This window comes from Oenanthe melanoleuca, linkage group LGE22 (genome assembly GCF_029582105.1).
Source record: "Oenanthe melanoleuca isolate GR-GAL-2019-014 linkage group LGE22, OMel1.0, whole genome shotgun sequence".
Classification (NCBI taxonomy): Eukaryota; Metazoa; Chordata; class Aves; order Passeriformes; family Muscicapidae; genus Oenanthe; species Oenanthe melanoleuca.
The window spans coordinates 2,876,799-2,902,139 of NC_079363.1; the positions used below are offsets into that span (position 1 = coordinate 2,876,799).

The 25,341-nt window shown below is 51.9% G+C and overlaps 2 protein-coding genes and 1 long non-coding RNA gene across 3 annotated transcripts in view; 1 reads left to right on the forward strand and 2 right to left on the reverse strand.

Annotated features, from left to right (window-relative positions):
- On the reverse strand, nt 1-5,120 carry LOC130265903 (keratin, type II cytoskeletal 75-like). Its single transcript, XM_056515240.1, has 9 exons — nt 4,635-5,120; nt 3,538-3,752; nt 2,969-3,029; nt 2,670-2,765; nt 2,264-2,428; nt 1,961-2,086; nt 951-1,171; nt 684-715; nt 1-592 (listed from the first exon to the last, which is right to left on the reverse strand). Exons 1-9 carry the CDS (start codon nt 5,118-5,120, stop codon nt 396-398), a joined length of 1,599 nt encoding a protein of 532 aa, XP_056371215.1. The 3' UTR covers nt 1-395.
- Nucleotides 2,291-25,341, forward strand: part of LOC130265905 (uncharacterized) — a 24,193-nt gene continuing 1,142 nt past the window's right edge. The window contains exons 1-2 of the long non-coding RNA XR_008842706.1: nt 2,291-2,359; nt 14,727-14,800. This is a non-coding gene — a long non-coding RNA (uncharacterized LOC130265905). The remainder of the gene's footprint in view (nt 2,360-14,726; nt 14,801-25,341) is intronic.
- The window catches only part of LOC130265899 (keratin, type II cytoskeletal 5-like), a 17,269-nt gene continuing 4,437 nt past the window's right edge, over nt 12,510-25,341 (reverse strand). The window contains 12 exon segments of the mRNA XM_056515235.1: nt 12,510-13,376; nt 13,499-13,533; nt 13,805-13,869; nt 13,871-14,026; nt 14,215-14,340; nt 14,711-14,875; nt 15,121-15,216; nt 15,831-15,891; nt 17,488-17,702; nt 18,262-18,587; nt 24,787-24,927; nt 25,060-25,098. Coding sequence (XP_056371210.1) covers nt 13,096-13,376; nt 13,499-13,533; nt 13,805-13,869; nt 13,871-14,026; nt 14,215-14,340; nt 14,711-14,875; nt 15,121-15,216; nt 15,831-15,891; nt 17,488-17,702; nt 18,262-18,587; nt 24,787-24,927; nt 25,060-25,098 — 1,706 coding nt within the window. The 3' untranslated portion in view covers nt 12,510-13,095.

Below are 25,341 nucleotides of genomic sequence, written 5' to 3' on the forward strand. Positions count from 1 at the left end.
TGAGCCTTTAACTGGTCAGGGCCTAAGGGAAAGTTCTTGTTACCCGTGTTTGCATTTTCTCCTGCACCTCTTTAATTAAAAGGACCGCAAAATAGAATAAATTACATGTGCATTTTTATTAGACAAACCCCAGAAAGTGAAGAGAGACAAACAGTCACGGGACACATTTTATATACAAAATCCGGCCAAAAAGTTGCTGAGCTGGAGCAAGCGAGCTGCAGGTTTAACCCGGTGAGACTCAGGGCTGAGCCCAGCAGGATGTGTGCGAGACAACACAGCTGAGAGAGAGTTCCTAAGGAGGGGCTCCCGTGGGACAGGACTGGGGCTGCAGGTGGCCCTGGTGGCGCTGGCCCTGCCACGCTTCAGTAAAGGACCAGCTTCGGTGCTGGAGAGTTTTAGCTCCTGTAACTTCTTCTGGTGGAGGAGCTGGAGACAAACTTCATGCTGGAGCTGCTGCCAGCCCCGAAGGTGCTGCTGTTCACCCCGGGAACGCTGCCACAGTTGAAGCTGTTCCCCAAATTGCAGATCCCCCCTCCCATGCCGAGGTTGCTCCCTCCTCCGTACCCCGACCCCACCGTTGTTCTGGTGACGGCTGCAAGGAGGAGAAGGAAATGTTTCAGCATCTCTGGTGCAGAGACACAGGAACGTTTAAACAAGGTAATTATTATATTTTTGAGACTTACAGATATTCACCGGGACCCCATCTCCAGCCAGCCTGTTCAGGGATGGAACACAAGGAAGAGGATTAGGAGTCTGTTAATATTGGGGGGAGAACAATAGGATACATTTCCCAGAGGCCTTTGTGAAGAAAATTAAAATCACAGCATAATTCACGGATTTTTGTTATTTCCATTATCTGGGACAATCTCCCCGCTCTGTGCCCCTGTTGAGCATTCCAGAAATGCTGAGCTTCTCCTGAGCAATGCCCAGGGCTGATGTTTCCCACCCACCTGCACTCCTCGCCCTCCAGCAGCTTCCTGTAGGTCGCGATCTCGATGTCCAGGGCCAGCTTGACGTTCATGAGCTCCTGGTACTCGCGGAGCTGCCGGGCCAGGTCGGCCTTGGCCTGTTGCAGGGCGTCCTCCAGCTCGGCCAGCTTGGCCCGGGCGTCCTTGAGGGTCAGCTCCCCGCGCTCCTCGGCGTCGGCGATGGCGGCTTTCAGGTTGGCACACTGCAGGACACGGAGCTCTGCTCAGAGCCCCCACCCACACCCAGGCTGCTCCTCACCTCCCTGCAAACACAAGGATCTACCCAGCACCATCAGCCCACCAGTTTCACTGACAGTTCTCTGGGAAAGGGTCAAACCCAGCACTGCTGAGGTTGCTCCAGCCTTTTCCTTCCTCTCCCCTACAGGGTACGTTGGTTAGCACTGGGGTTTGCTCCCTGTGCCTGTTTTAGCAGCGGGGTTTGCTGCTCTGTGCCTGTTTTAGCAGTGGGGTTCACTCCCTGTACCTGTTTTGGCAGTGGGGTTCGCTCCCTGTACCTGTTCTAGCAGTGGGGTTCACTCCCTGTACCTGTTCTAGCAGTGGGGTTCACTCCCTGTGCCTGTTTTGGCAGTGGGGTTTGCTCCCTGTACCTGTTTTGGCACTGGGTTTGCTCCCTGTGCCTGTTTAGCACTGGGTTTGCTCCCTGTGCCTGTTTTAGCAGTGGGGCTTGCTCCCTGTACCTGTTTAGCACTGGGGTTTGCTCCCTGTACCTGTTTAGCACTGGGTTTGCTCCCTGTGCCTGTTTAGCACTAGGTTTGCTCCCTGTACCTGTTCTAGCAGTGGGGTTTGCTCCCTGTGCCTGTTTAGCACTGGGTTTGCTCCCTGTGCCTGTTTAGCAGTGGGGTTTGCTCCCTGTACCTGTTCAGCACTGGGTTTGCTCCCTGTACCTGTTTAGCACTGGGTTTGCTCCCTGTGCCTGTTTAGCACTGGGTTTGCTCCCTGTGCCTGTTCAGCACTGGGTTTGCTCCCTGTACCTGTTTCTTCACGCTGTCGATCTCGGACCGCAGCCGCTGCACGTGGCGGTTCAGCTCCGAGATCTCCTGCTTGGTGCTCCTGAGGTCGTCCCCGTGCCTGCCAGCCGTGGCCTGCAGCTCCTCGTACTGCCACAGAGAGAACAACCACTCAGGGGAAATCCACTTTTTTTGGAATTACCAGGAGCCTGAGAACCCCTTCTCAAGCCCAGATCAGCAGCTGGGAAGGATTTCTTGGAAGAGTCAGTCTTTATCTGTTGCAGACAAGATTTGAAGGTGAGAGAAGGGACAGCCCAGGTCCTTCACCTTGGTCTGGTACCAGGACTCGGCCTCGGCGCGGCTGCGGTTGGCGATCTCCTCGTACTGCGCCTTCACCTCCGAGATGATGCTGTCCAGGTCCAGGTTCCGGTTGTTGTCCATGGTGAGAACCACAGAGGTGTCCGAGATCTGGGTCTGCATCTGGGACAGCTCCTGCAAGAGCACGGGAATGAGGTAATTCCCTTGGGAGATGGCTTTTCACCTTCCCAGGTGAGCTGCAGACCTGGGAGAGGCTGCTGCAGATCGTTATCTCAGCAGCTCAGGTGTTGGTGCAACTCTGCAGAGGGGAAGGATTTAGCGTTTCCTGGGGGAAGGAATTAGAGGCTCTCAGAGGAACGGAGGGAGAGGAGCTCTTCACTGAGAACCGGGATGTTTTGGAGCTGGTTGTACTCACTGCTTCGTAAAGTGCTCTCAGGAAATTAATTTCTTCATTCAGTGCATCTGCCCTGGCTTGGAGTTCCACCTTGTTCATGTAGGAAGCATCTACATCCTGGGGGATGAGAGATTTTTGGGTGGTTTGCACCCCTATCAGTAAATCAGGAACATGCATTGTGATAACAATCCAGGGAAGAAATCATAAAAAATAAATAAAAAAATAAAGGGGTTGGAACTGTAATGGATGGATTTGTGACTGAGTGGGTGATCAGAGCTCTGCAATGAGCCATCCCACAGTGCCCTGGAATTTGCTCTCACCTTCTTGAGTGTCACAAATTCGTTCTCTGCAATGGTCCTCCTGTTGATCTCATCTTCATACCTAAGGGAGGACGGCACAGGGGGTTTTTGTTTGGGCAGGTAACAGAGAGACTTGAGTTTGCTGGAATGAATTTCCTTCAGAGCATTTTGCATACAATGCTCTTTTCCCTCAATGAGAGACCAGGAGCTGGACCAGTTATAACAAGTACATCAAAACCATTTGAACGAATCCATTATTTTTTACTTATTTCTGGCCATTAGTCATCCTCCTTCTGCTGTTTTAAGCAAATGAAACGTGCTGCCCTGAAACTTTCAGACCTACTGTGTAATTTTCCCCTCTCAGCAGGTAATTTAGTTAATAAGTCTTTGATCATGCTCCAAATTATTCCCTAAATGTTGGTGCACTTGGATCTGTTACTTTGCTACTGAGAAAATTTCTCCTTGAGAAAATATTATTACTGCAAATTCCAGGATCCTGGACTCTCCTGGATTCCCCAGCTGGTTTAAGGATGTGGAGAGGAGAAAGGCTGCACCTGCCCAGGTGAGTAGAGCATTAGCTCAAGACTTACTTCTTCTTGAAGTCCTCGACCAGGTACTGGGTGTTGACGAGCTCTCCCTCCAGCCTGCCCTTGTCGCTCAGCAGCGAGTTCAGCTGCACTCGCAGGTTGTTGATGTAGGTCTCAAAGAGCGGCTCCAGGTTGTTCTTCACTGTTTTCATTCCCTGCTCCTGCAGCAAACTCCACTTGGTTTCCAGCACTTTGTTTTGTTGTTCGAGGAATCGGACCTGGAAGGAGAAATATCCTGAAGGGGCTTTGAAAGAAAAGAAACTGGGGAGAATTTCCCTGCAGATGGGAGGGTCTGGCTGAGAGGGTGAAGTGCTCAAATTCTCATCTGTTGGGAGATTTGACTGCAGGGATCCTGTTCAGTGTTACAAACTCTGGAACAACCCTTGGTTTTCTGGTTTTCTGTTCATTCTTTAAACTGAGACCAGGTACAGGAATTTTGAGTGAAAAATGTGAGTAAAATCCCATAAGGATCAAAGCAGGGGTTGCTCTTTAATGAAAATAACATTGTTAAGGTGTTGCTTCTCCTTCCCTTCAGTAGAGCTCCCCTACCCCACTAAACATCCAAAATATTGCAGCGTTTTCCTTGAAACCAAGGAGGAGCAGCTTGACCTGAGGAGATGTTCTTCTGCATCAGTGAAATGTGGTGGGCAGACAGATTTGGATATTTTGAACTGAAAATCCAAACATTTTGGTGACAGATTTAAACGCCTTTTAAGGAATTCAAGCATTGAGAAGCTGCTTCTCCCTTGTACCAATTTCCTGCTCATTCTAGGTGGGTTTCTGGAATTCATTTAATCATCCAGAAAGCTGTTTCCAAGACTCCTGAAATGCTCACTGGAGGAGCCTAAAGTCTCCAGAAGGGTGGGATTTGTCCTCTGGAGATTTCTTTCCCCACTGCCTGTGAGATGAGGAGCAGCAAACAAGGAAGAACTCGAACACTGGATGATTAATTCATGGCAACCGCTATAGAACAGGTGCCATTCCCTGGAGCTTCCAGGGCATCTTCCCATCTCATTCCTCACTTCTGTTCCTCCTCATCAAGCAGAAAAGAAAGTTGTCCCTGTCAAACAATCAGGTATTTAGGAAAGCTCAGATCTCACCTTGTCAATGAAGGAGGCGAATTTGTTGTTGAGGGTTTTGATTTGCTCCTTCTCCTCTTTTCGGATCCTTTGGATGTTGGGGTCGATCTCCAAGTTGAGCGGCTTCAGGAGGCTCTGATTGATGGAGACTTCGTGGATGCCCCCAGCTGGGAACCCAGGGGATCCCCCAAAGGCCCCGTATCCGTAGCCAAGGTTGGCTGGGACGCCGAAGCCGCCCCCGTACACGCTGCCGCCAAACCCCGCCGAGCCCAGGAAGCTGCCGCCCCTTCCAGCCACCGACACCTTCTTGCAGCCGCCAACATTGTAGAGGCTTTTGCTCCCAAAGCCGCCCCCGACCCTGGCAAAGCCGCTGCCAGCGTTGCAGCTGCCCAGGCGGGTGACGGAGCAGGAGCTGAAGCTGGTCCGGCAGGTGCTGGGCACCACGGCCGAGGCGGCGCTGAAGCCGCTTCTCCCCCTCTGAATCCGCACGGTGGACTGGCGAGACATCGCTGGGGCTCTGCGGGTCGGGGTGGGTGCTGCAGCTAGAACGGAGGAGCAAAGGAGCTGGCCTGGAGCAAGGAGTAGGAGGGAAAGCAGAGAGGTGAACCTGTGCTCTGCAAGGGCTGGGAGAGCCCTTTTATGCATGTATGAGCCTGGGATGGGTTGGATGAGGTGGATCATCTTTCTGATGAATTAGGCTTGGCATGTCCAACAGCATTCTGGAGAGTGAACTCACTCTGCACACACGCCCTGCTGAAATAATACAGCCCAGGTTCTCAGCAACAGGGAATTGTTTGGGAATAACTGTCGCCGGTCTTTGTAGACAGCCAGACTCGTCCCCATTTCAAAGCTGGAAAGTGCTGATGAGTCACTCTGGGCACCAGCAGCAAAACACCAAGTGCCTGTCACTCAACACCTCTGTCATTGGAAAATTTCATCCCTCAGGATTGCTTTTGCCCCTTCTTTTGTTCACAAGCAGGGCTTGGGAAAGTTTAAATCCCTGTGCTTTAGGAGTGGTGCCAGTCCCGCAGCCAGCCCTGCAGTCAGTTGTTTTATCCTGGGGTTTCAGGATATCTCTGTGATAGGATTCTTGTGAAATCTGCCCACAGAGGTTGTGGTCTCCCCATCCATGGGAGTGTCCAAGGCCTTGGAGCAGCCTGGTTTATGGAAGGTGACCCTGTGCATGGAACTCGATGATCTTTAAGGTCCCTTCCCACCCACGACATCCTGTGATTCCCTGGACCATGGGGTCCCCTCTGAGCCACCACAGAAATTGGCAGATACAGTTTTACTCCCATGCCTAAAAAGCTCAGGTCCCTCTGGAAATCCTGCTGGAAATCCTGTTTATTCCACGGTCTTAAAAAGTATAATTACACTAATAAAAATGGAATATTTTGACAAGATCTTCTTGTTCTTTTGTGGATTTTGACAGCTGCCACTGAGCTCTGTCACAAACATGTGTTGCTACCTGAGGTTTGAGGGTTTGGACTTTATTTTAGCAGGATGAAAACAAACAAGCAAACAACTCAGAAATAAATACATAGGAGGAAAGATTGTGGGAATAGGAACTGCTTTGACTCCACTGGCTCGGTGGAAATGGAGCGCTCCGGGGCCATTCCCAATGCACACTTAATAAACACAATGTCATTTCCCTAGGATTTAATCAGCTCTTTCAGCACATCTGGAAGTGTGATCCTGCCTGCTGAAATCCACTGGAAAGTGCTCCTATGGGATTGCCTCTGCCCAGATCCACAGGACACGCTGGGACATCCTGGACCTTTCCCACCACAGGTACCACCACAGCCCTTTCCATTTAACAGGTGGTCTTAGTAAAAATAAAAGGTAAAAATGTAAAAAATAATTGATTTTGAGGGACAAAAAGTGCTTGTGGTGTTTTGTGTTATTCGGGAAAATAGGATTTATATTTATTTATACAAAAGGCTGAAATTGTAAATGTATAAACCCTGAGCAGCTTCCCCTTGTGCTGGCTGCAGACCAGACCAGGTGCTGCTGCAGCACAGGAATCAATGGAATAATGAGGAATCAATGCAATAATGAGGAATCAGTGGAATAATGAAGAATCCCCGTGGTGGGGGCAGTTGTGCTTCCATCTGCTCCTGCCTGGTGACGTATCCACGTGCAGGAAATTCCCAGAAATTGTGTCCCTGTTGTTTCCCAGCTGTCTGAGGCACGATGTTTGCAATGGAGGTTTTAAATTCAATGTTATTCTTAGGCAGGGTTTGTCAGGTTGGTTTTGTGTTTGCTGCCAGGCTGAGCCTGTGTTGCAAGGAAGGGCTGAGCGCTGCAGGTTTTGCACAGTGGGGCTCTGTTGCTGGGTCTGATTCTGCACCCCTGGGAGCTGGAAGCAAACAGATTGTAAGCAAAGTCTGTGTGCAAAGGGCATTGCTGAAAGGATTATTGATCAGTCTGGGGGCTTTGCCCACCAGCTGACAGCTATCAGGACTTGAGGTCATGAGATTCATTCCCACATGCTGGATTCCAGTCCCAGGCAGAAAGATTTCTGACTGAAAGAGGGGAAAATTAGATTGGATGTTGGGAAGAAATTCTCCATGTGAGTGTGGTGAGGCCCTGGCACAGGCTGCCCAGAGCAGCTGTGGCTGCCCCATCCCTGGAAGTGTCTAAGGCCAGGCTGGAGCAGGCTGGGACAGTGGGAGATGGGATGGGATAATGGGATGGGCTTTGAAGCCCATTCCCACCCAAAACCACTCCATGACCAAGATTCTCAAAAGCAGCTGGAAGTTGCCAGCCCATGGTTCCTTTGGGAATCGCTCTCTCAGCTCTCTCCATCTCTCCTGAGTACCTGAAAGCAGTTTTAAGTGGAGATCAGCACCAAAGGGCAGATCCTCCCTCCCCAGGTAGACACACAACGTGGGGAGTCTGGGTGTGCAGGGCAGAGCCCCCCCAGTTCTCCCAGTGGGATGTGTCAGTGCTTTCCTTCTTCCCCTCAGGCTCCCTTTACATCTGAAACTTGTCTTTTTTTGGCAAAGGAATCCACTGAGTGCGTTGGAGCCCATGGTTAATAACAGCAGTAATAAAGCAGCTCCTCCAAGCAACTGAGAAGGAATTAATTTCTTTCCATTCCTCGTTTTGCCAGGGCGGAGGTGATGTGGTCGTCACTCATCCGGAAGGAATTTCAGAGATAATTACAAAAGGCAGAACTGGGAGCACAAGGAACTGCAGCTGCAGGTTTGGGGAATGGGCTGGTGGAAAGGGGGTCCCCACCCTGCTCTGTTGGCGAAACTCAGGGTTTCCAGGCAGCTCCCAGGGGAGTGTCTCCCGTGCTCCTGCAGCTCCAGACAGGGAATGGATTTGCTGCTCTGGCACAGGGACCTCCTGATACAGAGGATGGAGCTGGAGCTCACCCACTGCTGGGAGCTTTTCCTCCTGGTCCTCAGGAGCTGTGTCGGGGCAGGTCCCCGTGGGCCAGAGCCCCGCTGGTGTCAGAGGGGCTGGGCAGGCTCTGGAGCCCCTTCCCTCCCTCCCCTCGTTTCTGCCCTCCAGGACAAGCTGCCAGCCCAGAGCGAGAGGCAGGAGAACACTGTACAAACCCTGGGAGTCAAGTCGTGGCTGAATTTGCGTCTGGCACCGTGTGCTGTCAAGGTAAAAACCTCTCCTTTGAGATTAGGGAGCTCTGCCTCTGTCAGAGCAACAAATGCAACTCCAGCCCCCTTAGTGATAAATCTGAGCCATTTTCCTGTGGCTTGGTGAACAGGGATGTCTCCAGCAGCTCATCATCACCTCCTCTCCATCCATTTGCTCTGCTGCTCCTGTCCAGAACCCACCTCAGAATCCTTCACCCGATGCAACTTCTCAGGCTGAATTTTTTGGATGTTCCTCTTTGTGTTTTGTTTGCTAAAATAACCATATTTGTAAAACAAGAGCATGTCAAACTACTTTGCATTGGTTCACCTGTGCTACCTAATCTCAGTTTAATTATCAGCAAAGTCAAGGCTGTAATTTAGGTTAATTGCCTAAATTAAAGCCTTTGGGTTAAACTTGGGCTTCCAAGCTAAACTCAAACCCGACTCATTTCGGGTGCAATTTTCTATTTCATCCTGCATTAATGGAGCCCAGCAGGACTGAGGTTTTTCCACGGAGACCACTGAGCTCACAGCATCCCTGTGCTGAGGGGCTGTGCCCCTCAGAGACCCCTGGGTGGAGGCGAGTGTCCAGAATCCCATTTCCTGAAGGGATGAGTTAGGATGAGCTCCTCACAAGTTTTCCCACAGGTGTTGCCCTGCTCTGGGCCCTTTGAGCCTGTTCCCAGCAGTATCTGCAGGCCAGTCAGCTCCAGCTCCTGGTGACTTTGAAGTGTAGGTGTGACCTGCTTTCCCCAGATGATTGTTTTCTGTGCCAGCAGGGAGACTCCAGTGCAGCCCAGGCTTTGCAAAGAGCTTCACTCCATCCTGCTGCCTGGCACACGCCTGGGAGGGCTTGTTCTCACGGCTCTGCTGCCTCTTGAAGGAGCCTCAGGCTTTTGGAGGGGTCTGCTCCCTCCTTTACCCTGCTCTGGTGGCACCTGAAGGAACTGGACCCTCCCATCTCCCTGTGATGCCTTTGGAGAGTGCCCTGCCCGGGGCTGTGACCCCACGTGGGAACACAGCTCCAAAGGCTGAAGGTGCTCTCAGGGTATTTGTCCTATCCCAACCTTTCTCCTGGCCCTGAGGCATGTCTTTTCTCCCAGCACAGAGCACAGAGCCCTGGAAATGGCTTTGCTGGGAAGTCCCACAGCTTTGGTGATCTCTGTGCCCGTTCCACATCCCTCAGCTCCATCCTGCTCCTCCTTGGTTTTCCTTCTGAAGATCCATGGTGCTGGTGTGGTGTCGCTACTCGCGATGTATTGCGCAGAATAACGACACGGACTCCTCTAGCTAGGTGGCTAAAGAAGAGGTTTATTGAACGGCGGACCACATTCTTATAGTGTGGTCCACAAACTACAAACAGAACAGCAGTCTATTGGATAATTGAAGAAAATAAAACTTTCTCACAAACCGTGAGAACTGTTTATCATTGAAGCCCAGGTGTTAATCTTGTTATTAATTCCTTTTTATTTTTCCCCAGTGTTATCATCCTGGGAAAGGCTCAGGCTGGAACTGAGAAACTGTCTCAGCCTGGGAAATCCTCCTCTGCATGAGAGAGAAATTGTCTCAGCCTGGGAGCTTCCCCTGCATGAGAAAAATTTCAAGCCCTTGCCATTTTCAGCCTGACGCTTCAATGGCGTCCACAGTGTGGTGTTTAGTTTTTCCCTGTTAAAGCAGCTGGATTGGCACAAGGAGCTGGGGAGATAAACAAGGACTATCCATGTGTCCTGGAAAGTGGGTCCAGTCACAGGGCAGCGATTCCAGGGGCCCTCGTGTTTATTTTCCACTCCTGAAGGGCTGGTTCCATTCCTGACCTCCAACTGCTTTGGGCAGGATATTGCTCCAGCTGAGCAGCTGGAATATTGTCCCACTCTGGATTTGCTGCATCCTGTGCTGCCTCTCCTGCAGGCACTTTGTGTAGTTCCATTTGCAGCCTGTGCAAATGAACAATTTGCAAATTAAAATGATTTTCTTTGATGGAAATTCTGCTTTTGCGTCAAAAAAGCTGCAAAGTTTTGTTTTGGAATTGTTAAGGGCAGCTGGTTCAGTGTTTCAGGACAGGGTCATTCCCATGGAAAATATTGAAACCGAATATTTGGTTTCAGAAAATGTTTCACCCCGTGTTTTGGTGGCAGCTAAAATCACATGTCAGATTTTACTTGAGTGTATCAAATTTTCCAGGTGTCTGCAAATCAGGAGGATGGAAGCTGAATGCAGCTTTTTGCATCTGCTCTGCAAGATGCAAAGGAGGTGTGCCAGGATGGGCTCTTAGAACATTCACTGGAAACACAGAACAGAGAGCATAGAGCTGCTCAGGGCTGATTTTGGCTGCATCCTCGCCCTCAGCACTGGCTCAGGAGCTCTCCTGCTGCCGTGGGGATGAGCAAGGATTTGGCAGAGGTGTTTTACTGGCTCACAGAGGCTCAGGAGCTCTCCTGCTGCCGTGGGGATGAGCAAGGATTTGGCAGAGATGTTTTACTGGCTCACAGAGGCTCAGGAGCTCTCCTGCTGCCGTGGGGATGAGCAAGGATTTGGCAGAGATGTTTTACTGGCTCACAGAGGCTCAGGAGCTCTCCTGCTGCCGTGGGGATGAGTAAAGATTTGGCAAAGCTGTTCCTTGGAGGGTTCATTGGTGGTGGAGCCATGTGTTGATGAGGCCGATGGTCCAGTGCGTTGTGCAACTTGAGTTAAAAATCAAAAATCATCAGATCTGACATTTTCAATATTAAACCCAACAAACTGGGCTGCTCTGCTTCAGCCACGACCTCGGCTCTGGGAGCCATTCCCTCAAATCGGTCTGAGAGACAAGGCCAGATGAAAAGTGGATAAAACCCTTCAATTAACGGAGCCCAACCATTCACCCGCCACAAAACCTCCTCTGGTGCAAACAGGCTGCCCCAGCTTTCCCAAGACATCAGTCCCCTGGCCCTTCCCAGTGCTGCAGTGGATCTCAGGATGTTCATCCCACCGTGGGGCGGGACCATCCCTTTCCCTGCTCTGGGTCCCCACCTGCTGGAGGTGCTCGGCTGGCTTGGCTGGAATTCTCTCACCTGCTGCCAGGTGATGGGTGAGGGGTCCCCTTGGTGTGGGAGCTTGGAGGCTTTTCCCCAGAAAACTGCTCTGGAATGTTGCACGAGGGGTTTTTCCTGGCAGACCCAGCTGACACCCCCTCTCCTCTCTGCTCCCAGCTGGGGGTTGCAGGGATGGGTTGATGGGCACCGTCCTTCTCCCTTTGGGACCAGCATTCCCAAAGGGCTCCGGTCCTTTCTCATCTGCCCTGGCTCGTTCCTGGCCCTTGGTTCTTGTCCTGCCGTTGGGGCTGGATTCCCACCTGGCCTGGTGCTGCCCCATTCCTGCTGGGACCCACACCTGGCACAGGTGGGGAGTGGGATCAGGAGACACCTGTGGAGCCACAGGAGGAAGCCCTGGGGGGACTGGTGTGGAATCTCAGCTGAAATCCCCCAACCTGCCAGGCCATGAGAGCCTCCCTGCAGCTGGGTGGGAGCTGGGAGACTGAAGTGCTGTGGGCACCTTGGAAGACATCGAGCTCATCCCAAACACGGCCCTGAAACTGCCCTTGCAGAGGAGCAGCCAGGTGTTTAATGGGATATTCACATGTCCCAGGGAAACCTCCAGTGTGCAAAAGGTGCAGATTTTGGGTGCCTTGCCCTGTGCCTGCCCCTGCAGCTGCTCTTCCCAGCCAGGGCAACGTCCACCTGCTCCATCCTCTTCCTGCTGGGGTCAATCTCGCTGTGTCCTCGCCAGGGTGCTGATGCCACAGGTGGGCTCTCTGTTGTACAATTTACTCCTGCTTGTACAAAGCTAATGGCTGAGCCCATGCCCTGCATGAGCCAGCCCATGAATCCCAAATAAACCTTTGGGAATCACCTTTCTTCTCCCCACTTCCCTGTGCTTCCTCCCTCCTGCAGTGACAGGAGAAAGTGCAACTTTGCAGGTAACCACCACAGTGGGATTCATCCAGCTTTTGGCTCAGTTCTGAGGCAGCTTTTCCTTCCTGTGCCTCAGTTCTCCATCCATAGAATCATGGAATAGTTTGATTGGAAGGGACCTTAAAGCCCATCCAGTTCCACCCACATGCCATGGGAAGGGGCACCTTCCATAGACCACATTGCCCATCCCACCCTCTTCCCATTTGCCCCGACTTGTCCTAGGGCCCAAGTCCTAAAACTGAGTTTTGTTTCCTCAAGGAGCCAGTCCTGTCTCAGGAACTGCCCTCAGGGTGTCCCCAGTGCAGCAGGGACACGGCACACACCAACACCCACAGCAGGAGGAGGGAAGAAAAGCCAAAACACAGCAGTTTAAAAATGAGAAATGCTCTTTTATTGGACCTTACAGTAGGTTAGGCATGGAAGTGAGGAGGCTGCAGCCATGAAGACAAGTAGTTAGAAATCTTATACACACAAAGCAAAAACCTTTCCCACAAGTGCCAGAGAAAACAGAAGGGGCTGGAAGAAACCTTGAATTGCAGACAAAACCTTTGGAGGTTGTAACGTGTTGTGGGGCAGAGGCTTTTAGAGCCTCTTGGAGGTGTTTCCACTGCTGAGGACCTGGGCCTGTGGTCCCACAAGGCTGTGGGAATGGGATGGATGACACGGCTGTCGCCGTTGCACACAATGCTTCCATTTCCCCGAATTTGAGGAGAGACCAGGGCCTTGCTGACAAGGGGCACCCTGGGGTCCGAGCAGCCGCGACCTGTTACAACCTGTGCTTCAGCCAAAGGTGCTCCGGATTCCCAGGGAGGGGCCCTGGTCCCCCCGCTGCCCCAGAGCTGAAGGACGGAGGAAGGGGAGGCTCTAGCTGCTATTTACACCACGATCTGCGGGGCAGAGCCGGCGCTGCCGACGGTCACATCGCCAGCCTTATCTGATGGTCTTTTTGCTGGTGGTGGTCTTGGAAACGATCCTGACGCTGCCTCCCGTGCTGGAGCTGACGCCCCGGCTGCTCCCCGAGCTGAAGGAGCTGCCTCCACCATAGCTGTGCCCGCCGGAGAAGCCGCTGCCCCCGAAGCCGCCGCCGCTGCCCCCGAAGCCGCCGCCGCTCACGCTGTAGCCGCCGCCGCCGCCGCCCATGCCGAGCCCCCCGCCCAGGCCCAGGCAGCTCCCGCCGCCGTAGCCCATCCCGCTGGAGCTGCTGACCACGGCTGCAAGGGACAGAGTGCTCAGGTGAGACCGCTGGACCGCCAAGGTGGGGAGACCCCCGCCTGGTCACGCCCTTGGTGAGCGGTGGAAGGGTACAAAGAGGTGGGAGGGAGGTGATACTCACAGACACTGACGGCTCCCACTCCTTCTCCAGCAAGCCTGTTGGGAAAGGGGAAAGTGAGCAATAATGCCAAAACCTCGTCCGTGGGATCATCTGCATGGCTTTGGTAGGTGGGGTGTGTCTGTGTTACACGTGAAAGGTGATACTGCTCATTTTTATCTCTGTCAGGTGCCAAGAGCTGGACACAAAACTTTGCCTACAAAGTTCAACATTTCAATCCTGCCCTGGTACTCCAGCCCCTTGGGAAGAGCTGTTTGACCCCAAGGAGATGGTCCCTGGCCAGCACACAGCAGCTCCACGTGTCCCCACCTGCTCTCCTCGCCCTCCAGCAGCTTCCTGTAGGTCGCGATCTCGATGTCCAGGGCCAGCTTGACAGTTCATGAGCTCCTGGTACTCGCGGAGCTGCCGGGCCAGGTCAGCCTTGGCTTTCTGCAGGGCGTCCTCCAGCTCGGTCAGCTTGGCCTTGGCGTCCTTCAGGGCCATCTCCCCGCGCTCCTCGGCCTCGGCAATGGCTGCTTGGAGGTTGGCACACTGAGAGTGGGGAGAACAGGCAGTTGTTTCACTTGGGCTCCCCAAACCAGTGTCTCTGTTTCTGGGCGGTTGTGGGCCCTGGCTGGTGGCTGCCAGGATGGCGCTGAGGGCTCCTGATGGGAGCCGTGTCTGACCACCATCACCTCCCACCCGCCTCCTCCTGCTCTGCAGGACCATCTCCCTCCTACCTGTTTCTTCACGCTGTCGATCTCATTCCGCAGCCTCTGCACCATCCGGTTGATCTCTGAAATCTCAATCTTGGTGTTCCTCAGGTCATCCCCGTGTCTCCCGGCGGAGACCTGCAGCTCCTCGTACTGGTGTGGGGAGAGGAGAGCAGAGAGCCCTGGTGAGCACTGGAGCTCAGGGAAGGGTGAGGGACTTCAGGAAACAGAGTGTAGGTCTGGATAAGGGCCAAGGGGTGGGGGACAAGATTGCTCTGAAATCTGCCCGTGGAATAACGGCACTGGCCCTTCGCCCTCTGTGTGCTGGGAAGGCAGCGCCTGATGGGACAGGGGACCTGGGCACTGTCACCTACAAGAACCTGGAAGGGGACGTGTTCAAGGCCAGTTCTATCAGTGACTCTGTGAGCCCAAAGTCAAAACCTTTGAACATCTCGTCCCTGTCTCCCCTCAGATGATGGGAAATAATTTCTGATAATCTCTGAGCCTGCCAGCCGTGGCCCACCTTGTTCTGGTACCAGGCCTCGGCCTCGGCGCGGCTGCGGTTGGCGATGTCCTCGTACTGCGCCTTCACCTCGGCGATGATGCTGTTCAGGTCCAGGCTGCGGTTGTTGTCCATGGACAGCACCACCGACGTGTCCGACACCTGCTGCTGCATCTGAGACAGCTCCTGCAAAGATGCAGAAAATGAAGTTAATGGTCTGGCACCCATGGTGGAAGCCACAGAGATGAGGTGAGTTGGGAATCCTCCCTGCCAAGCTGTTTTCTTGCATTTCCCCTGCTCCGTCTCCATTTTGTGACTTATTTCTGCATTATCGTTTCCAAAAGGCTGGGACCACCCTCTCCTCAGGTCCCATGGAGCCCTGGGTGTGGATCCACGGGCAGGTGCTGGGGGTGCTCTCCAGAGCCACTCACCGCCTCGTACAGAGCTCTCAGGAAGTTGATTTCCTCTGCCAGCGCATCGGCCTTGCCCTGCAGCTCCACCTTGTTCATGTAAGCACCATCCACGTCCTAAAGAGAAGATACCAATGGTTTCTGATGAAACCAGAACCCAAAGGGGCTTCAGGACACCCGTGGGACCATGTCTGCTTCCAGGTCTGTTATTCATAGAATTGTGGAATCCTGGAGTGATTTGGGTTGGAAGGGACCTACCTGGAAACTTATCCAATTCTCACCCCTGCCGTGGGCAAAGACACCTTACACAGACTGTATTGCCTTGAACTCTTCCATGGATTGAGCAGCCACAGCTTCCCTGGACAACCTGTGCCACTGCCAGCAGTTCCTTAGGCTCATTTTCACGTCCTCATGATCAAAGTATTTTTTTAACATAACGTCGGACATGGACTGTGAGCCAGAACCAGGTTCTCGGGCAGAAGGCAAAGCTGTGACTCACAAGATGAGACCAGAGACTGAGTTGAGCTGAGCCACAAGAGACCAGAAAACAGGGCAGCTCTATCTTGAGAAGATTGTGCCCATTCCTGGTCTCAGGAGGACCCAGCCCGGTGCTGATCTCACAGCTTGACCCAGTCATGAGGCTGCAGGACCCCAGCTCCCACCAAGCCTTGCTTGAACTCTGCAAGGTGAGATAATTCCATTTCCTGGCTCAGAATTCCCAAACCACTCACCTTCTTGAGCACCACGAACTCGTTCTCGGCGCCTGTGCGCCGGTTGATCTCATCTTCATATCTGCAGGATAAAAGAGTGGGGGGTTGGATGGAGCACTCCATTCCCAAACCGTCAGTTGTGGCTCATGGAGATATTCCCTACTCCCACATGTTTATCCAGAGCAGACGCAGAGCAAATATTACTGTCTTTGAACTGTGGGACTCCATGGGGTGAGTAGTCCCAGTTAAATTAATATATTTTAATCACTGCCCATAAAGTCAAGCTCATACATAAATGTGCAGATTCAGAGCCCGTTCTGGCAGGAAGCAGGAGCAGCCATTCCCTGTGACCTTCGCTCCAAGCAAAGTTATGCAAAAGACTTTCAACAAAGCTGCACTGCAATGCCTACAAATGTATAATAAAGCAATCATTTGATATTTGGTATTATAATAACACTAATGGCTCTGAAGAACCCATTGCAGCATTTAATTAAAACAAAAAACTCCATGGTTGTGCAAGAGAGGATCATTACAGCTCTGACAGTGGTTCTGTGGAACTTTTTATGGCTCTGAGCAACATCCTCTCATCAGATAATCAGGGCAGGGCTTAGCTAGAAAGTAGACAAAACATGCAGGCTCTTGAGACAAAGACCTGGCTTTCAAAGGCAGGTTTGTGCCAGTCCTCTCACCAATATTGGCAGAGTTCTCCCTGCAGCCAGATCTCTGAGTGGACAAGGGAAGAGGTGGGAATTAGCCAGTGGACTAGGAACAAACTCTAGACTTGAAATAAAATGTGTTCTCTTTCCCAGGAGGTAGCTCTGAAATCCAGAGTGTAGAATTCATTGTTTGGGGCCTGACCAATATTTCTAAAAGCCTAGAACACATTTCAAGACCTCAAATGCACCCAAAACCACACCAGAAGCTCTGCCAGTCCCTCCTGTCGGATCTAAGTGTAATCTTCCCAGCCCCTCTCCCAAAAATCTGTCTCTTCCCATGCTTAGCTAGCTAATATTAACATATTCTAGCCCTGCAGGGTGATTCTCAAATTTGCAGTCGGACAGGGCTGGTTGAAGGAGGGACCTATTGTTCTCAGACAAATAAAAGTCAATGGCCTCACCGAAAAATCCTCCCAAAAGTCCCCTCCAGGCAGCAGGTGCTGACTGGTGTGTCCTGGGAATGATCATCCCCCCTCCACTGGATCCCGTGTCTCAGCAGGGAATTAATTCTCTCCCCTGGGAAGTTTTTGGCAAAAGGCTGATCATCTTCCAGGGGATGGGAGGTGAGCGAGCCCAAGCATTCCCAGGCCACCTGGGCCTTCTAGAAAGGCTGGATTTTCCTTCACAGAATGGGAAATGGGGGATTTTGGAGCTGGAAGTTTATTGGCTCCATTTCATTCTGGTTTTGCCTATTATCCTCACAAGCTACTAATTTTTCTGTCTCCTTATATATTATTTCAGGAGACTCCAGGAATCAGACCACCACCTCTGTTATGCTGGAGCAGCTCCCCAGGAATCCTGTGCTAAACACTGACCTTGCTCACGATAAATGTAAAATAAGAAGGGGTAATTCTGGGAACACGTTCTATACCGGGAGGAGAAACCTGAGCCAAAGACAATGTGTGCGCCAGCAGGAAGGAGCGCCTGGCTGGGTTTTCCTGGCTGGAGTGAGTTATATTTACTTGTTCTTGAAGTCCTCCACCATGTCCTGCATGCTGCGGAGCTCGGAGTCCAGCCGGCCCCGCTCTCCCACCAGGCTGTCCAGCTGCCGCCGCAGGTTGTTGATGTAGGCTTCGAAAATGGGCTCCAGGGACTTCCTGGTGACAGTGTGGCCCTGCTCTTGGAGGAGTGTCCACTTGGTCTCCAGCACCTTGTTCTGCTGCTCCAGGAAGCGCACCTGGGGAGGAACGGAGCCAGGGGCATGTGTGAGCGAACAGAAAACCTCAGAGCTGCCAGGAAAAGGTGGGATCACCAACAGAAAAGGTCCAGAGATGTTGGGACAATCTGAGGGGAATTATTAGGAGTGTCTCAGTTTAGGGAATTGGATTCTCAAAAGTATTAGAAGCTTCTGGAGATGTTTAGCAAAATTTTTTCAGGAGTTTTAATCAGGCCAAATACCTGTACTTGCAACTTTAATGTTTCTCCCTCCAGAAGATGCTCAGCCCACCTTACTGGTTTAAACTAGTCCTATCCCATTGTGGAGGAGAAGATCCATCCACCCCAGGATGGTTTTACAGGGAAGAGAGAGAATTACTTTGTCAATAATATAAAGGTGCTGAAAAACTCATCCTTGCTAAGAGGAAACATAAAACAGTTCTTAGTTTTAAGCCAAGCCCATGTTGTTTGTTGGCTGGGATCAGTTCAGGCAAGTCCCTAAATTGAAGTTTCATCCTGAAGTTTTTTCCCCAAGGCAACTGATAGCATGCGTGGCTTAATGGTTCAGACCAAACTCTCACCTTGTCGATGAAGGAGGCAAATTTGTTGTTGAGGGTCTTGATCTGCTCCCTCTCCTGCGTTCGCACCTTCTGGATCTCGGGATCGATGTCCAGCTTGAGGGGCGCCAGGAGGCTCTGGTTGACGGTCACTTCGTGGATGCCACCAGGGGGGCAAACAGGGAACCCGGGGCCACCTCGGCCCCCAAATCCAGGCCCTCCCAGCCCAAATCCGCTTCCCAGCCCGTAGCCACCACCACCACCGGCTCCTCCTAAGCCAAAGCCAGCGCCTGCTCCACCACCATAGCCAAGACCAAAGCCGTATCCGCCCCCGGCTCCGCTTCGTAGACCTCCACCGACCGAGCTGTAGGAAATTCTTTTGCTTCCACCTAAGTTATAGAGACTTCTGCTGCCGAAGCCACCGCCGGCTCCGAAGCCTCCGCCACCTCCAGCTCTTCCTCCTCCAACTCTGGAGACGGAGACAGAGCTAAAACTGCTCCTGGTCCCAGAGCCACCACCTCCTACGATAGCAGAGCCTGAGCTAAAGCCCCTCATGCCCCCTCCAGTAGATGATCTGAAAGAGATCCTGCTCATGGCTGGTTCAGTTGGGAAGACAAAGAGTAGGAGAGAGGAAAACTAGAAGAGGCCGTGCAGCAGCAAAGGAGCAGAGGGCAATGGAGGCAGAAACCCCTGTAATGGGAGAGCTTGGGAGCCTCCTCTTTTATCTGCTTGGAAAACTTGGCACGGGAGTTCAGAACTTGACGTGCCTTGCAGCAACTTGCCTTGTCAAACACACCTCGGCTATGGCGAGGCGCTGAAAAATGCATTGTTTGCAGGCAGGAAAGTAGCGGCGGAGGGAGCTCCCCCCTCCACCAAAGCCGCCGCTCTGAGTCATGGAATTAGAATTGAATGGGACCAGGTCTGCACTCAGGGGCAGGATGCAACATGATTCCCGAGACCCTGGGAGCAGCTTTCCCTCAGGCGAGCCAAGGACTCGCTCGCTGAGCAAAGCGAAGGTTTTGCAAGTCGCATTTTAAGGTTTAGCATGTTGCACAGGCAAGAAAAAATAAGGGCTTATCCAAGATTTCCAGCTCGGCCACTGGCCGTGCGTGTCCTGGTGTTGGCTTGGGAAAGTTGGGTCTGAAGGTGATTTTAAAGATCAGTTCTGATTATTGTGCTTTTTTAATATACAAGTTTGGTTTTTTTTTTTCCTGGATCTAAATGGTCATGGACTTGAAGAGATGAGCTGAGTGGAAGCTGTGCCATAGCAGTATTTTTTGGGATCTTACCAAAAATCATCTCCCCTTGTTTCACGGAAACTGAGGAATTAGTTGACATGACTTTGAAAGACAGCAAGTTAATGGCTTTTCCGAAGTCACGTAAAAATAGCCTAAATAGTACTTTCCTTAATACAGACTTATAAAAATACTATTTAAAAGCTAGGTGAAATGATTCTGGTTTGTAGTACGTCCTTGTCAGGCTCAGGGTTCAAAAGCTCCCTGTGAAGTGGTATTTCTATCTCTTTTCTGCCTGCTGCCTTATATTTATCCAACAGTTTCCACGTCATTGCTGGCTCTCCAAGATGTTCTGTGGAGGGGAATTCACCCACTTTCCTTCCCACCCCCTCCTTCACTCCACTGAGATCACACAGTTGGAAAAACTTTCTAAAATAGCTTTTGCCTCTTGATGTTGCTCCTGGGTGAACCCTTGTGAAGGAGTTTCAACCCCCACAGTGAGTGTGGGTTGTGTAAGGGCTTGAGAGCTGAGGATCCTTCTCTTGTGTCCATGAAGAGCTGGGCACGAGAGACAGGAAAATAAATCCCCTCATTCCCACTCAAAATACCTCCCCAAATACTTTTGTGAACTGGATTCTGCCCATTGCCCAGGGCTGCCCACCTTGGCCAGGTGAAGTAATAGTGAAAGAGAAAGATGAGACCCTGAGCAGTTAGACAAAAAAAAAATCCCCAAATTTATCTACGTGAGCGAAAAGTGCGGGAGCTCGATCCAAAAGGAGGCGCTTAAGGGGATGGGCTGCGTCTCAGGGTTGTTTGTGTTGATGCGTTTCCAACCACTGCCTTTTTTCTGTCTGGGAACTTGAAAGAGCCTGAGCAGGAGGGGTTTGGTTGGGTTTGGTTGGGTTTGGTTGGGTTTTGTGTCCTGCAATCAGAAAGCAGCAGCGCTCCCAGCTCCGTGTCCCGGTCCCAGCCGTGAGTCACCGCGGCGCCGTCGGAGCCGATCCCGGGATGGGCTGAGCCAGATCCCTCGTGGGGATGAGGAGGTGGATGGGCTGTAGCAAGGGGGTGCTCTCGCCCCGGGAGTAGAGATCTGGGAATATCCTGCAGGCTGGAAACGCAGCTGGGGAAACTTCACCCCTGGCTCCATCCAAACCCCGCCACTCCCGATTTCACAGGAACCTCAGCCATGAGACCTCAAAAACACAGCCATACTGAAAATAAAAACCTCTGTTCCAAGCATGGCAGACCCACGGAGATTTGCCTTCCTATGCCTGCCCATGTGAACTGGCACAACTGTGCCAAGAGCCTGTGGACAGGGGCCAGGCAGGGAACTTGCCTTTGACTCCCAAATCACTTATGCAAAGTCACACCTGGGAACAGGAGCACAGGTTTTAATTAAAGCACAGGGAAAGGATTCATGTGGAAGGGAGTCATTACTTTCCCAGCTCTTCTAGGAAAGCCTGTTGCTGCAGACAATGGCAATTAAGTGGAATATTACAAAGGATTTGAAAGAGCAAAGCAAATGATGGTTTAGGCAGCAAAACAAGGAAAACTCTTGCAGAATCTCTCGGTCCCTCGCACGTTCCTTTCTTGGTTTGTGTTGCTCACATGCAGTGACCCCTGAAGGTGCTCAGGGCTGCAGGGGCTGTGCTGGCCCCTCAGGTGGGACAGCTCCCTGTGGAAAGGCAGGACATGCCATGGGCTGCCTGGGGGTGAGGGCACTGCAGAGGAAGAGGAGGAGGAACAGGACTCTGTCTGCAGGAGCTCAGCTGCCTCCGAGCTCCAATTTGCTCTTTTTTCAGAAGGGACTGGAAAAAAGGTGTTAAAAACTCTCCAGGGTGGTTAAGGTTGGGATGTCATGAGCTGTGTTAAATCCTCGCACCAGACCTGTGCAATTTGGCGAGGTCAGAAATTGAGGTGACTCAGAGTATATTTTTAACCTTCACTAGTTTTTGGCCTCTGCAACATCCTCTGGACAGCAGGGACCGAGGAGTCTTGGTGGATGACAGGTTGATGATGAGCAGTCAGAAGGAATGGAATGCTCACTGGAATCCTGGATTGCCCTGGGAAGAGCGTGGCCAGCAGGTCAGAGAGGGGATCCTGCCCCTCTGCCTGGCCCTGCTGGGGCCACCTCTGCAGTAGTTGTGCTCTGCTCTGACTCCACAGCTCCAGAAGGACCAGGAGCTCCCAGAGAGAGTCCAGTGGAAGCCACCAAGGTGATGAGAGGTCTGGAGCATCTCTTTGATGAGGAGAACTAGCAGGAGCTGGGCGTGGTCAGTCTGGAGAAGAGGGGACTGAGAGCGGATCCCAACAACCATGGGAATATCCAAATATCCATACAAATGTCTCATTTGAGAGGGTCTCTCATCAATCCATGTGAACATCTCCAAGAGGTGGCAAGAGGATGGTGTCAGACCGTTCAGTGGTCCCAGAGACAGCACAAGGATCCCAGAATCCCTGAGGTGGGAAAAGCCCTCTAGGATCATCGAGTCCAAGCTGTGCCCAATCCCCACCTTGTCGCCAGCCCAGAGCTCTGAGTGCCACGTCCAGTCCTTCCCTGGACACCTTTAGGGATGGCCACTCCACCTCCCTGGGCAGGGAGCAGTCATGGCCATAAGCCAGAACACAAGAAATTCCACCCATCGTGAGGAAGAACTTCTTTCCATGGAGGTGGCCGAGTCCTGGAAGAGCTGCCCTGGGAGGGCATGGATTGTCCCTCTCTGGAGACATCCCAAGCCCACCTGGAAGCCCCCCAGTGCCCCCTGCTCCAGTGTCTGTGCTTGGCAGGGCTTGGACTGCACGAGCTCCAGAGGGCCCTTCCAGCCCGGCTGTCCTGGGATTCTGGGCCCGGTTTTGTCCCTGGATTTGGTTTTTCACCGAGGCTGCTTTGATTTCCTGGGCGAAGGGGATGAGATGTTGCTGTGTTTTGGTGCACCTGGGTTTGAGGAAGGTTTTGCTCAAGTGTGTCCTTTGAACGTGCCAGGGCACGCTGCGTGTGCGCTCCTGCTCCTTCCCAAGCTCTGCCCAGAGTTATGCAGGGCCAGGATGCTGCAAGGTCAGGGCAGAGCAAAGCCTCTGAGCCTTTGAAATTCAATAAGGGCTTTGCAATAACATTTGGCTGAGGGTTTTTTATCCACTTTTTCTCGGTTTTATTCTCCTTTTGCAATGGCTGAAACATCTGCATCAGTGCTGCTGTGCTCCAGCACCATCCCCAACCCAGATCTTCCAGATAAAGCCTCCTCAAGAGCCCTGCAGACACTTGGGTTTGCTCTGGCTTCTTAAGAAAGCAAAAATTAAATCCTGAGGTTTTGCTTGGCTGCCCCAAACCCTCCCCCTCCACGGAAGAAAAGCTTTTGGATTAACCCCAATAAGTTAAGAAATGAATGGTGATTAATTATCTTGTCACTTATGGATAAACCTCCACCCTCCTTCCCTTCTTCCTCTTCCTCCTCCAGTTTTCTCAAATTCTGCAATTTATTTTGGGACAATTGATTTCAAGATCTTCATTATAATTTAACTGGAATTTCAAAGTTTTCCCTGGAAGTAAAGCCTCCAGCTAATCCTGGTGAAGGTTGGGAATATTTTGTATTGCTGGTTCTGGTTTAGAATAAAAAGATAAATAAAAAGAACAAATAAATTACAATCTGGTTTTATTGGACACATTCCAAGTAGAGAGAGGAAGGGAAACATGGAGTTGCATCACTATTATGGAAGTATAAAAAGCTGCAATTTTCTTTTTTTATGGTGCTTTCCAAAAACAAAAAAGACACAGTGGAAGGCTAGAGGGGTAAAATCCACCAGAAAAGGGGAGAATAGAATTGAGATGCTGGAGCTCCTTTGTCATTCTGCTCTTGACTGCCTGGTTTTCCACACACTGGGCTGGAACCTCTGCACTTCCCAGGTTCCCAAAGATATTTCTTTTGGCAGAGGAACCCACACAGGGAGGAGGTGCTGGAATTCTGGACATGGCCCTTCAGGCAGCTTTTCCAGTGTGATCTGCAGAGTCTCAGACTTTCCCCAGCTGCTGCAGCCAAGGCCGTGGGCAAAGACAGCAAGACTTGGACTGCTGGAGGATTTGGGAATTTTTGAAGACATTCCAGCAAAACCTTACATGGGACAGGACAGAAACCCCATTTAACAGCAAGCACTGATCTTACTTTTGAAGGACTCATAGTGTCAGACATTATCTAGAATTTAAAAATTCTATAACTTAGAAAACAAGCTCTTTTTCATAGGTTTTGCATCAATCACTGGTGAATCCTCTGACAGAAACCAGCCCTGAAGTTACCTGTAAGAGCCACTGTGGGCAAACTCATTTAGGAAGAGAAAGGGCAGGAATGGGAAAGTGATTTGGGAAAAGCTTTTTGATAAGCTCGTGGCACATTGAATTCCCATGTGTGGGTGGAGGGATCTCAGGTTGCTGCTTGAACATTAGCACTCTGAATCCCTGGTCAGGCTCACGTGCCTGAACTGACTCAGCAGCAAAACTTGGCAATATCTGGAAAAATCATCTCTTTCAAAACCTGGCTGTGAATGGAGGAAAGAGGGATTTTCCAGCTCACCAGAGTGACTCAGAATGAAGGATATTTTAAGAGGGACATTACAAGCCACTGCCTGGGATCTTTGAGTATCCTCCAGGGGTGTTTCTAGACAGCAGAAAAATAACCCAGACCTCTGCTGCAGACCAGCTTCTCTTGTGAAGGAGCAGGTTGGGCTCATTCCAGTAGTGAAGACAAAGCAGGGTGAGCTAAACACACATTCCCAGCCCATCCCTGGGCTTCTGGGGGCCAGAACAGAGATAAAACTTGCCCTGCTATTTGCTCTGTTTTAGCTGATGGCTGTGGGTGACCACAATCATAAATTGCTTGGCCTTATTTAAAACAAACAAATGGAAAACCAAACCAATTCCCCATTCAGAACAATAACTTAGGCCCATGTTTTCCTTTAACTCCTGTTCCAGGGAGTTGGAGAGCTCTGTTTTCTGTGTGTTCCACTGCTTTTCTTGACCTGAGATCCAAATGTGTGAGAGCTACAGAGCAGGAGCAGGGCAGGGGCAGCTGGAGGGGTGGAGTGGGGTAGAATGCTGGGCAGGAGGAGCAGAGGAGCCACGGGAGGGTCTGGGCTTTGCTTTACTCAGGCTCTGTGGCATTCTTCAGGCTTTGGCTTTTTATGCTCTTTTTGCTGGAGGAGGTTTTGGAGACGATTTTCACTCCCGGGTTGGTGCCTTTTGCGCTTCCAGAGCTGAAATTCCCTCCACTGGTGCTCAGGGCGCTGCCGCCTCCAGCGTGGCTGTAGCTGCCAGCAGTGCCCAGACCACTCCCTCCTCCAAATCCGCCTCCAAGACCACCTCCAGCCCCGAGTCCAAGTCCTCCTCCGCTTCCAAAGCTGTAGCCTCCTCCTCCTCCTCCTCCTCCTCCTCCTCCTCCAGCTCCAAGACCGAAACTGCTCCCGCCGCCTCCTCCAAGGCCAAAACCACTTCCAGCTCCTCCTCCGAGACCAAAGCTGCTTCCAGCTCCTCCTCCAAGGCCAAAGCCGCTTCCGCCGCCTCCTCCGCTCAGGCTCAGTCCGCCAAATCCTCCTCCTAAGCCAGCCCCACCAGCCATGCCGGAGCTGGAGCTGATGACTGCTGCAAGGAAAAGCAACCAGGGGGTTGGGTGTCTGCTCGGCAGTCATGGCATCAGGGGCTGGGCTGGGCTGGGCTGCAAGGGGCCATAGAAACCATCCCATCCCTGCCCTGCCCTGGGCAGGGCTCCTTCCACTCTGCCAGGCTCCTCCAGCCCTGCCCAGTCTGGCCTTGGCCACTTCCAGGGAAGGGGCAGCCACAGCTGCTCTGGGGAGTCACCCAGTTCCAGGAAGTGCCATCATCAGG

Bases quoted from the DNA above. Each gene is read 5' to 3' on its own strand.
- LOC130265903 (XM_056515240.1), bottom strand. From the start codon at position 5,120: ATGTCTCGCCAGTCCACCGTGCGGATTCAGAGGGGGAGAAGCGGCTTC. The intron at 2,087-2,263 runs GTGAAGGACCTG...TCTCTGTGGCAG, and splicing joins AGTCCTGGTACCAGACCAAG to TACGAGGAGCTGCAGGCCAC. The intron at 593-683 runs GTAAGTCTCAAA...TCCTCCTTGCAG, and splicing joins TGGGGTCCCGGTGAATATCT to CCGTCACCAGAACAACGGTG.